The sequence below is a fragment of the Amblyomma americanum genome, chromosome 1, assembly GCF_052857255.1.
Source record: "Amblyomma americanum isolate KBUSLIRL-KWMA chromosome 1, ASM5285725v1, whole genome shotgun sequence".
Taxonomy (NCBI): domain Eukaryota; kingdom Metazoa; phylum Arthropoda; class Arachnida; order Ixodida; family Ixodidae; genus Amblyomma; species Amblyomma americanum.
Genome location: NC_135497.1, coordinates 328,274,444 through 328,287,333, shown reverse-complemented (window position 1 = coordinate 328,287,333; position 12,890 = coordinate 328,274,444). Strand labels below are relative to the sequence as shown.

The following is a 12,890-nucleotide window of genomic DNA, read 5'->3' as shown; positions in this document are numbered from 1 at the left end:
CCAAGGGGTCAGAAACTTCCGGAAGGCCGTGGCTAACCGTCTGCTCATTACAGAAAAATCGGCGCCGGTATCCACGAGTGCGGTAACGTCGTGGTTGTCGGCGGATACCGGCATTTCGGCGGAGACCACTCGGTCGGTGCGCGTCGTCGAGGTCGTCGGTTCAGGTCGTCGTCGGTCGGAGCGTCGCGGCGAATCATCGGGTGGAGGCTCTTGACTCGGTCCTGTAGCGGCAGCCCTACCGCCGGAGGACGCCGTCTTCAGTTTTCCCGACGTGGGGACGTGCCTCTGAACTGGCCAGAGGATGACGGGCGGCCGGGCGAAGAGAACCGCCTTGGGGATGGCGACCGGGACTGGCGTCGCTTCGAGGTCGAATATTGCACGTTATCAGCCAAGTACTGTTCGATATCCCGTGGTCTTTCACCGTAGCGTGGTCGAGGTGCGTCAGGTGAAAAACCCCTTAAACCCATTCTGCGGTAAGGGCAGTGGCGGAGGATGTGGCCGGGCTCCCCGCAGAGGTAACAGAGCGGCCGATTGTTTGGCGTACGCCAAACGTGCGCTTTGCTCACGGGTGGCCTGAACTCCTGCTGCACGGAGGGTACAGTTGCGACTGGCTCCTGCAGGTATGGCACAGGAGAGACGGGGGGAAAGGCTCGCATCTCTGGCCCGGGACTTCGTAGCACCTCGCTGTACGTCAAACGGAGGGCGCCAGGTGTGGAGCTGGGGGTGGCTGCACAACTCGTCGGATTTATTCGCGGACCACGTCCGTTACGGCAGCGACGCTGACCTGTGGAGCTGCAAAGCGAAGTTTCGCCAGTTCCTCGCGCACAAGGCTTCTTACAAGCTCCCGAAGATCCTCGGCGGGCAGCGACGTAGGCGTGCACTGGGAAGCGGCTGCTACAGTAGCCTGACGTCCGTAGTGGGCGCCTCGTTCCTGCAGAGAGCGCTCGATACCCATTGCCTCCTTGGTGAAGTCAGACACTGTTCGTGGCGGGTCACGGACCATTCCGGCAAATAGCTGCTCTTTTACGCCACGCATTAAGTGGCATACCTTCTGGGCTTCGGGCATAGCCAGGGCCCGAATTACGGAACTCGCTCTAAAGTTGTAGAGCGTTACGTCAAAATGACGACAGCATGACGACAAGGCGTGACGTCAACGCGTGACGGAACGCGGAATAAATCTATGGCTATTAGGGTGCCGCCCCGGAAGAGTTTATTTGCAGGACAAGAGGCCTATTTGCACGGCAAGGGGCCGTATGCTAACTTTTTTATAAGAACACGCAGTGAATAAAATAAACATTCTTTTATTCTTTCATAAAAGTGTATTTCAGTCTCACAGCCATGAAGCAAAACAAGGACATTCAGTTTTGCAAATAACTGCTTTCGTGGGTAAGTTTTGTTGTCATGAGGGCGCGCTGGCAGATGTAAACAGTGAACATGGCGGCCTTCAAGAAAACAGCTGATCCCACGGCTAGTTCCTGCTTTTTTACGCGTCGTCTGAAATCAGGGTTCTATTTGGTTGTCCAGAGTGCGCGGATAACAATTATCGAAGTCAGTGAAGGTCACGGGCCTCCAGAAAGGAACCTGCACGCAACGTCGGGCCCGAAAATCGACGAAGACAATTTGAGGTAAACCTGTGTGATTGGTTTAAAGATGCCACATGCCAAGCATAAGATTGGGGTTCTGTTTCTTTTGCTTTAGCAAATACAAGACGTCCACGAAGCACGGCTTGTTGGATACAATCAACTTTTTTGGATTCATAAACGTCTGGCACAAATGATTCAGTTGGGAAGGAGCAAGAACCAAGCAAGGCGGTTGGGCGCACGCTAACAACCTTGCTTGTTTTCGGTCATTCTTGGCTGTGCTATAAGTTGCTGCAGCGCAGCACACGCATATGTTCCTGTAAAAACATATTAGCCCCAACTCAGAGCAAAGGTGTTTTCCTGCTTTCGAAAAGCGGAACAGAAACTATTGCCTGTTTGTTTTGCCCGCTGTGTTCGCTGCTGCAATTCTCTAAGCGGGAATTATAGTCTCGAAATGGCGCCAACACGAAGAATGCCGAGCGAGCAAGAGCTAATCATAATAGAGTTTATCGAGAGCCATCCGCTCTTGGCTCGGGCTTCTGCCGACCTAACAAACTCATACAGAGCTGTTGAAAAGGTGAGGTGTGGAACCAGCTTGCGTCGATTCTCAACAACAAGGGATCGGCCGTTTAAAAACATGATGTCTGTGCCTTGCGCCTTGCTAGCACTGTTTATTCCATTTGTGGTGTTTTTTAGTCTCGGAGGAGGTGCAGGAATGCATAGACAAGTGGTTGAGCATTATTGATTGCTTCTCTTTTGCTAGTGCTCTTTTAGTTTCATGGTTTGCCAGTACCAATCAGCCGCGCCTTTTACCCTGTTACAACAGAGGAGATGAACGGGGAGCCTCAGCAAGTTGTCGACAAGACACACTGAGCCCCACAGACCGTGAGTTGGCTTGCCGTTATTCAAGCTCCATACTACCCTTTCTGGCAGCTGCTTGAAAGTAATAGCACTATACTCTCTGGCAGCATTTGCAGCAGTAGCCAAAATACTGCAGTGATTCTACAGTATACACAAAACTATCTCTCTCTGGCTTTGCCACGCAGTGCAGAATGTTTATTTCCCTTGCAGCGAGGCTGTGATATCTCCTAGCAGTCTAGCAAATGTGCACATGAAATATGCTATAACAATGCTGCCCAAGATTGCTGTCCTGTATATTTATGGCAAGTCCTCTAACACATTGTACCAAATGTTTTGCGTATTCCACCACGTGATGAGCACATTTTCTTTCCCGACAGCTACACCGGTGCCCTCGCCGCATCCCTCACAGCAGCACACACCAGAGCCCCCACTGCAGCCCTCATCGCGCGCCACGCCTAGCCTTCTTGGGAAGCGACGGCGAGACGATGGGGCCAATGAGGTGCTGCACCAGACGCTGTATGAATCGCATCATTTGGATTCCCTTACTGAGGCCCGGAACCGCCAGGACGCTGCTTTTCAGCAGAGCATGCTGGAGGTGTGTACTCGCTGCGCACACTGCACTTTGCAGAGTCGAAGCCGTCACCTGAAGCATAAATATCAGTATTCTCTTTTGAGCACCTCTACTTCTGTTTTGACGCCTCTTGTGGGAGGTGGTTGGGACAGCTGAGTTTATGAAACTGACACGAGTCTTCTACAACCATACTTTGTCAAAAATATCTCAGCCCCTGAAATTTTGCATAAAGCTTAAGCGAGATCTCAAAATTGGTTGTCAGTAATAATTTGTAATTGGATGTATTTTTATATGCAGGCCATACGGGAGGTGGCAGATGCTGTGCAGGCGTCAAATGGGCAGCAAGAGCTGCTCATCCGGAACGTGAACCTACCGACGCTAATCTTACAAAAGCAGCTTGTGCCACCTGCACCACATTGAATTGTTCATATTTATTTGCATTATTTGCGTGTTTTTATATTTATGAAAGAACAGCTTCATATGTTTATATTTATTCAAGAACATTATTTACTTCTCTGCCATGTGCAGACTCCTTGAACTATTTTTAGTTTGCTTGTTAAAATTTCCGTTTTATGTGTTTATATTTATTTACATTGTTTGCTTCTCTGTCAGGTTTCTGTATTTATTCAAGATCATCTCTGCCATGTGCCATACCATCATTTTTTTATTTCTTGTAAGCTCTGCAGCTAGGATGCTTCACACTGTTTATTTTCTTCCAGTTATGTAATTTAAGTTCTGCCAGGTGTGAAAGCCTCCTATACTCTTTTATTTTCCATTCCTTTCAAATGTTTACCTGCAGCTGTGGCAGGTGCACAAGGTGCAATTTCTAGTGCTTGTTTTCTTTCATTGCAATATGTGGGCAAGTGCAATATGTGGGGCAAAGTTGTTCCGAAGTGACTGTAGTTATGAAGGGCATCATAATATGGGGATTCTGGATACATTTTGAACACTTCGATTTTGTGCCTGTTAAGTTTGTTCGCATGTTCCTGAGTTGTTTTTTTTTCGCATTACTTTTCCTGCTTTTCCGTATAGTGTCCATTGTGTGCATTGTAACATGTTCTATCCTCAATAGACCCGAGGAAAAATGAGGCTTGCCAGCATTCGTCCAAAGTCACTTCTGAACTAGTGTTGAATGCAGGCAAAAAAAAAAATTGGGGGACGCTTGAGCTCCACCTTTAAATGTGTGATGCAACAATGTTAATGGCTCTCGTTTGTGGGTCCCTTTACAACTTAAAATGCAGCCATGTTGGCATCATCGTCTGTGATACTCGTGTGTCTTGTATACGTAACATGGTTTTTTGGTCCAGTAAAATCTACGAAGAGCAATGTCTTGTCTAGCACTTGCTGTGCATTCCACCAGTTATGTAATGTGTTTCAGCAAAGTGCAAACCAGGGCTACATCGGGCCTACAAGTATGCACAACATGCCAAACCTGTGATTATTAGCATTCAAGCTGGCAGTCAAGATGAAGTTTTTTTTAAGGGCAAACAGCGCGTAAGACTTAGACGGAAAGCAAAGAAAACATAGGACGAGCGCTCATCCTGTGTTTCCTCTGCTTTCCGGCTGTGTCTTTCGCACTGTTCGCCTTAAAAATGTACAGCCAACTCGACCGTTTGGCCACAGTGTAAGATACAACTGTTCTTGTGCAATCTCTGCGCAGCACTCGACAAGGCATATGCAAATCACTGTTGATGCTGCATGCATTTGTTTCCCTGCTGTGTGTTACAGTTGGGAAACTAGTATGAACAGCTGTGGCGAAAAAAATCATTTTGACCAATGAATAAACGTGGTGCAAAAAAAAAACGCTTTACTGGTGCCTAGCAGTCTCCACAGCACACTTTTCCCTCGTGCACATTCATCAAACACATATTTACCGCAAGCAACTGTTTGCCTAAATGGGCAGGTCGACGTAAGCAACGGCGAAAAACGCTGTACAAGGATGCATTTCACTTGTTGGACGAGCTGTTTCGGAGTGTATTTCGACTTGAGAAGGAGAAAGTGCAGCAGCTGTGCGACAAGCTTGCTGATGCACTGAAAGGCATACTGGTGACCACTGTCGGCGGAGCAGCAGTTGGTGTGTGCACTTCATATCTTGCCACTGGAGGCTTTCAAGCACATGTAAGAAAAAGTAATTTACAAATGCTGGAATGTGGCTACCAGTGGCCAAGGGCATCATATCACACAGGGGCTCACGCACTAATACAGGGCAATGGCACTGCCCCGTAGCAAGAGTGGCTGCGACAACTCGCCATGCCAGCACGGTGAGTCATTGCAGCCACAGCTGCCAGATGGTGTAGGGCTTACTGCCGGTGGTGCTGCTGTTGCCGCTGCTGCTGTCGCCGCACCATCTGCAGGTGTGCTTGCCTCTGCGAACGGGTTGTGCCAAAGAGGCCAATAATACGGTCTCGCATGGCTCTACCACGCAGGTAGGCCATGCGGGATCCTGTCCCCGCCAAGTACCCGGCAAGCAGAAGTGGCCCATTGTTGTCAGGGTCATCAGTAGTGTCGTCTTCGTCTGCTGCCAGGGCTTCTTCAAGACAGATGTTGTGCAACGCAGCACATGCTGCAAATATGACCACCGCCCGCTCCGGCTCGTAGTGGAGTGTCCGGTACCTTTGAAGGCACCGGAAGAGGCTTTTCAAAACACCCATGCAGCGTTCCACAGCACATCGCATTAAGGCATGTGCTGCGTTGTACTGCCCTTCTGCAGTATTTGCACCAGGATGCCCTGACACTGGTGTGAGCAGCCACGGCTCCAGTGGATATCCACTGTCTCCTGCACGACCAAAATTTGCAGTGAAGTGTGTTGTTGCCTATGTAATAAATGATTCATACCAAGCAGCTCAAAACCAGTATACTGAACCAGAATTCATAGGCATGCAGAAGATCCATGACTAAGGGGTACCTCTGTAAGCACAGCCTTCTAGGTTAATGATGTACTGTGATATCCTACACGACAATAACGATGTGCACACATATTTGGCCTTGGTGTTTTACGCTTGAAATACGATTCACTTTATAACAATGTTTCTTGTGCCCCTGAACCAGCAGTAACAGTAAATACACAAAAATAAATACGATACATCATACTGTTGCATGTCATCTATGTTATAACCCGCCTCATTTAGGTATGAGCCACTGCTGCAGCTTAATACGTGCTGTCGAAGTGGCCCGATGATCAATAGGCTGCTTACCCAGAAGAAACTCTCCATCCTCCAGCAGCCCGTGCTCCACCTTCCGACGCAGCCGTGAGTAGCGCCAAGAGAAGGCATCGTGACAAGACCCCGGGCAGCGAGGGTCGACCGCAAGGATCTTCATGTTTGCGTCGCAGATCTGCGAGAAATTTCACAGGCAGACAATCTTGGACGTGAACTTCCATTGTCGAGGTCGCGGCTTTCGAACACATGCGGTCAGAAAACCAGACTACTCACGATCATGGTGTTCATCGCGTAGTATCCTTTGCGGCTCCAGAATGCTGCCCGGTTTGCTGGGTCACCCCGCGGCGCTTTTATGGCAATCAGCGTGCCGTCGACGCAGCCGACGACGCCGGGGATGGTGCCGCGGGGAAGGAAGGTCGCCTTCGCTGCCGCTTTTTCCTCGGGGTGCGCCGGGAAACGCACCCATCCCTTCTGTGCGCCGACTTTGCAGATGGCCTCAGCCACACGCCGCACGCACTTGCTCACCGTCGGTTGTGCGAGGCCGACGGTCTGCTCGTTGCCGACACACACATGAAAGCCCCGGAGGCAAAAAAACGGAGAGCGCACAGCACCTGCCGCCGCACCGACAAAGCGCTCGTCCGTACGCCTCGCAGTTGGTCTGCAAGTTCTCCTTATCGAGTCGAAATAACCGACGGAACAGCTCGTCCGGCAAGTCATACGCGTCCTCGTGCACCGTCCTTCGTCGTTGCTGGCGCCGACGTTGCCGCCTCCGCCACAAATAAATAGCAGACGCCGCCGCCGCCGCCATTTTCCCTCTAAAACACTTTAGACCGACTCTAAGCGGTCGCAAAAAACAGTCTAAAACCGCGGGCATAGTTAGGTGTGCAACGTCATGCGTTTTTTCTTGTCCGTGACGCCATTGCAGCTTCCCGTGACGCAACTTTTCAAAATGGCGCCGGTGACCAATAGGAGCGGGAATTTTAGAGCGCTCTCAATTGTAGAGCGGTCGGAGCTAGTTCCGTAATCCGGGCCCTGGCAGATAGTCACAATTGTATGCGCCGACGGGGTCGCATGCTGTGGCGGCTCCATACGGCGCTTCGTAGAAGCCACTGCGAAAAAAAAAATGCAGCGCAAGCAGACGACAAGCAGACGACACGGGTGTTTGGTTCAGCGTGCACGCCATGACGTTGTATTTCAGTGTGTTTCTTTCCAGGCCGTCAGGCGCCGCCAGCATTGATAGTGGCTCCGCGGGCTTGTGACCTTTTCTGGTCGCTGCAGACAGCGGAGTTTCCACTTCTATATAGAGTTCCTTCGTGGCCCGGAGCAAGAAGCCATTTTTTTGTTCAATTTAGCGCTTGGTACAGTATTGATGAAAATATGTGCTGTTAGCGAACCAGAACACGTTCATTGGCGTCGGCAGCACGCTTGCCACTCTTTGTCTAGAAATACTCTTGGCGTACAGTGTGGCGTACAGAGGGTGCGCCCTTGGAGCCATCTTCCTGCTGGTGGTGGGAGTCATGGCGATGTCCATCATCTACTGGTACAGGGACTGCGACCCACGTTTGGCCGGAGCCATCCCGAGGTACGACCAGGTGAGTAGTCTTATGACTTCTAGAATGCCGGAAATGACGTCAGTCACGCAGTTTAAATTCCGTTAGTTTCGCGCATGGTCACTCATTGCGTCTAGTATTTGAAGAACAAACTTGAATGTTAGCACTTGAATTATTGTGTAATGACGGTAGTCAATTCTGCACAATAGAATTGTACCAACGTTAAAAATTTCGAAAATATTATTACTTTTCAGGACCTTTTTCAATTTAAAGTGTGGAAAGTTTTAAAGGAGCACAATGCACAGATGAAAAATGCAGCGCTGATTGTGGACCAGCGAGCAAAAGCTGGCGGTCGCAAAAAAAAAAATCTGATTTCAAAGCGCTCTAAGCATATAGCCTGAGGCACGTAGCATGTAGTAAGCGCCTCTTCTTAGAAGTGTTTTTCAGCGCAAAAACACATAAGGCTGGCGTACCCTTAAGGGTAATCATTTCCGAACAGGACACTTGGGAGAAATCTATCGCTGTGTTTCTGATGATGGATTTTTATGGCGCAAGGGCATCTGCGGCGAAAGACCGCCATGGCACAAGGTTGTTTCTTCTACTCAAGGTGCACCGAGGTGTGTTTCTAAAAGAAACACCAAATTTCTTGACGATAAATGACCCATTTCTAGTACGCAGTTCCGAAGTGTTAACTGCTGTGAAATCGCTTTCTGACAAGAGCCTTCTTGGTCTCTCCATCGCTGTGAAGGATCTTCATTACCCCTTGCCCCATCATAACCTGCTTACCGTAGTCGAAGATTCCATTCATCATTTCGGCGCTGTCATTTCAGAATGAATCCGGTTTGTCGATCAGCAATTTTTCGGAATTGTTGCACTTTTATCTCCGCTCCACCTTCATAAATTGGCAAGGCGCTGCGCACATTCAGAAACAGGGAATATGCATTGGTTCCTGTTTGGCCCTTGCACTTAGTGACCTGCATGTGGCACACCTTGACAGGAGCCTCCAAAAGCGGCTTACCAGCCCACTTGTGGTGAGAGTCTTTCGTGCTCGTGCTGTTGAGGATTTCCTTTTTCTGGTTGAGCGTACGCCATCGTGCTTAGAGCACGTTGAATCCAGTATTTTAGCTAATGTACAAAAGTGTTTTTTCACCGCTGCTATTGACTAACGAAATGCCTACTGACAACGAGATCCGCTTGCGTCATATCCGTTTTAAAATCCTGGACAACCACTTGTGTTGGAGCTATTCACCTCGCGCTAACAAACTTCTACTGCCCTACACATCTGCACATTCGAAACACGTAAAGCAAGGGATTATTAATTTTTGCTTGAAAAATGCCCAAGAAAAGCCATGCCCTCACCTCATCAGCCTGAGCTTTCACGGACAACCTGCAAGGTTTTATGAAGCAGGCTACCCAGCTGATATCTGTGTTTCTGTCGCTGCCGGCTTACTGAAGAAGAAGCGCCAGGAAGATCAACTACCGTCTTTGCCTTCAGAAAGAAAGACATAATTGCCGTCATTCCATACATTCATTACCTGTCCCACAATCTCAAGAAAATTGGGACGAAAGCGAATGTTCGCGTGGTTTTTTCAGCCTCTGAAAAACTAAGTGCGCTAGCCAAAAAAAAAAAAAACTTTGCCCACGCAGATAAACGCCCCCAAAAGCTGCAGTGCACCATCACTCACAGGAAAAAATTCGTGAAATGTACTGAAGGCATTGTTTAAGACATCCCATTTTCTTGGGGCAAGTGGTATGTCGGTCAATCTGGTCGTTGATTGAATGAGAGGCTTCGTGAACAGAAAAACAACTTGAGAACTATAACTGGTAGTAATCTGACTTTGCAGTTTAAGGAGTGTGGTCGTCTGCCATTTTTGGATAAGTGCTGGACCGCGGCCAGACACCGGGATCAGTTAACACGTGGAATTATTGAAGCAGCGCGTATCGCTTATTGGAAGATAACTGTGCCAGCAAGCCGTCTATCTCCTTGTCCAAAAGACAGCTGGCCTTCTCAAACAATCGCTGATTCGTACATGTCTGTAGTTCCTCGTTCTACTGATTTTCATTCTTTTTTTCCGGGCGCATGAGTCTGTTTGCTTTCACGGGTCACATTCGTCTTGGTCGCCTCAGGTTTCTGTCAGTCGGAAGTTAGCGCCTGTGTTGTGTGCGTCTTTCTTTGTCCCTTGTCCCGTTTTGCGCTACACTCCCATACCATGGATCACTGCTACCGACACGCCCAAGTAGCTACCCTTGTGAATTGAGCATCGCTGATTGTAAGGCTTCCGTGCGCATTGAGGTGCGCCCTTAAATTTCAGGCTGCGCGCCAAGGTCATCACTAAACCCAGCTATTTTAATCGCTATCGCAATATGGGGACATTTATTTGCCAGTGTGTACACAATGTCAATACTGGATGCTAACCTTGTGAAGATAAAAAAAATGTGCTCGCCGTAATCTCGTCTCACCTGGCTGAAGCATGCATGCAGCGATAGCAGCGTGTGAAAAAAAAAACGCGCTAAACGAGTGCTTCTGCAAGTACTTCTGCTGGCATGAGCCTCTTTTGTGGTGCGTTTCTCTAGATTGTGCCCTACTACATCAACGAGAATCTTTCTATATTGCCAGGAATGCGCGGTGTCTTCCTTGCTGGCGTCGTCGGCGCCTCCATGAGGTATGTGCTGCCATTGCTTTTCGAGTATATATAGTGAGCGTGGGCGTTTGGTGTGGGGTGTGGGGTTTAACATCCCGAAGCTGCAGTGGAGTTACAAAGGGACAGCCTGGTTAATGAGAAAAGGGTGTGTTTCGGAGGGCTCATGGTACTCATCCAGCGTCTATGCCGCATCACCACACAACGCACCTTACCGGCAGACGTGTATCAAAACGAAGCGACGTAGAGTGCAACAACTGCAGCTTCGGTGCTGCCTTTCATGGTCCCAATTAAGCCTTGTTGCGTTGGTATAAATCGCTGTTTTTCTTGAACTACACTTCGCGGGAAAAAAAGTTGCGCGAGAATTTTTCGCTAATATTCCCGCCATGTTATGCATCTGTGGGCCCAGACCACTAGTATCATTGTAGAAAAAAGACTGCTTCCTTTGTTTTTTCGCGCTCGGCTTAGAGGAATAGATAACATGAGTTTATTTACTGATCACTTGTAAAAACCTAAAAATAAAAACAGATCAATGCGTTTCAACTGTAGTCGGATACAACTCAAGAACGAAGCGGCAGAGGCCCCTCAAGGAGGCCCTGCCGGCCAATGGCGTCGAGCGTTTGTCATGACGTAGCGGTTGATCCCTTAGCGTGACACCGCACATGAACGACAGGTGCCTCCGTGAAATGGGATCAATCGCGACGCATTACAATCGGGACGCCATTGACTGGAGGGCCTCCTTTGATGTGCAGCTGTACTGCGTATTTTTTATGCGTCGCTTGGTCAAGTTCACCAGCAGCTCCGGACACTGGATTCCGGGTTGCTTTCACAGTAAATTGCAAGTTAAACTTCAGCTCAACTTTGGCGTATGTTTTCCACTACGTTCCGACGAGGGTTTCTACTTCGAAGTAGCCGCAGTGTTCCGAACAATCACAACGGCTAACGATGCACAAAGGTCGAAGGAAAACGAAAATACAGCGCCTATCCTGACGCTTCTCCACACTTTAATTCGTCCCTTGTAACGCATTCGAATCCACAAGAAAGTATGCCTCGTTCGATGTACGAAGGGGAGGATCGTACAGTTCATAAAATACGCAAGGCACAATGAGAAAAACTCTGACTGCGAGAGAGTTACAAACGTTGCAATGGCTCATGTGCCTTCCGCAAGAGGGAATTACATTCCAGTTCAGCTGTGACATGAATTACGCAGCTACATGCCATCGCCTACCTCGACGTATATTTACGCAGGAATTCTATTTTAAAAGACTGTCCCCGAATGCATTGCGGTCACCATCTGCTTCTCAGTTACCTGAAATGTCGCGCATGTGCAGGCCAGAGGTCGAGCCGCCGCGGTCACGATCAGCGTGCGTTAGGCACCGGCCCTGCGGGCAAAGGTAGTCGGCGAGCGCACTGAGGCGCTGAAAACAAGAACGCGAGTTCGGTCCCCAATTCCGCATACCGTGTTTGTCACGAAGGCGAGATTCAAATTTGCTTGTCCACAGAATTTCTACACTTATTAACGAACTCCAAATGGCTCGAATTTTCAGCTCTCAACACTGTCTGTGTGCGCGCATTCACCATGCAAGCATTGGCGGGTGCACGAATACGCATCCATAAACTCCAAGAGTCAATCGCACAAATGCGAGATCTTCGTTTTACGGCTTGGAAGTGACATCTGGACACCGGAGTCGGGATACTGAGCTTTTACCGTTTACCGCGCGAAGCGCATATACCAATAATTGGCGACTGATTGAGACGCGAACTCAAGCTCTAACCTAGAAGCTGCCGTGCACTCTTCTTCTTTCGTCCATGCGCATGTTATTAAAAACATTCACTTAAGTCGCACTGGCACCGAACATGGATTTTAACGCCCCTAAGCTATGAGGGATGCTTTAGTGGAGGGCTCCTTCTGATCTAGACCATCTGGCGTTGCTTAGCGTGCACTGACATCGCACATCACACGGGCGCTTTGGAATATCGCTGCCTCCGAATTGGGGCCACCGCGGTTGAGGTTCGATCCTCCCAACTTAGGCTCAGCAGCCAATCGACACAGCCAATGAGCTACCTCAATTGGCGGGTGCATGCACTTACGTAATGAAGTGGCTATGCGCATCTCGCCATGCGTCGAAACGTGGCCTTTCCCCATCGCGCACTCCCTTCGAGTAAAATTCGAGTTTTCGAGCACGGCAGTTAAAAATCTGCTATAACCAATGCCAGTCTGCGAGCAGAATATATGCTTAACTGCTGAGTTCAAAGAGACATGAGTGCGAAACCCATCTCTTTTGCTTCGCGATTAATGACTTCCTTTATTTTCCAGCACCGTGTCCTCCATCATAAACTCCCACTCTGCTGTATTCTACGTCGATGTGGTGACGCCTTACTTCTCCAAAGCAAAAAAACGACCGAGTTACGTCATCTCCATCATAGGTACGTGCGCACGGAAGCCTGCATTTGCACGTCCGGCGAAAGAGCACGACGCACTGGCCCCATAGACCGACATGACATGATATGCTTCTTCCTATGCAAGGCAG

At 49.1% G+C, this 12,890-nt stretch overlaps 2 protein-coding genes across 2 annotated transcripts in view; both read left to right on the top strand.

Annotated features, from left to right (window-relative positions):
• LOC144120729 (sodium-coupled monocarboxylate transporter 1-like) overlaps positions 1-12,890 on the top strand; it is an 86,088-nt gene that overhangs the window by 49,696 nt on the left and 23,502 nt on the right. Inside the window, exons 8-10 of the mRNA XM_077653393.1 lie at positions 7,633-7,762; positions 10,295-10,383; positions 12,677-12,786. Coding sequence (XP_077509519.1) covers positions 7,633-7,762; positions 10,295-10,383; positions 12,677-12,786 — 329 coding nt within the window. The remainder of the gene's footprint in view (positions 1-7,632; positions 7,763-10,294; positions 10,384-12,676; positions 12,787-12,890) is intronic.
• On the top strand, positions 1,435-4,165 carry LOC144116463 (uncharacterized). The gene is made up of 4 exons (XM_077651192.1): positions 1,435-1,625; positions 2,407-2,465; positions 2,819-3,036; positions 3,310-4,165. Exons 1-4 carry the CDS (start codon positions 1,435-1,437, stop codon positions 3,430-3,432), a joined length of 591 nt encoding a protein of 196 aa, XP_077507318.1. The 3' UTR covers positions 3,433-4,165.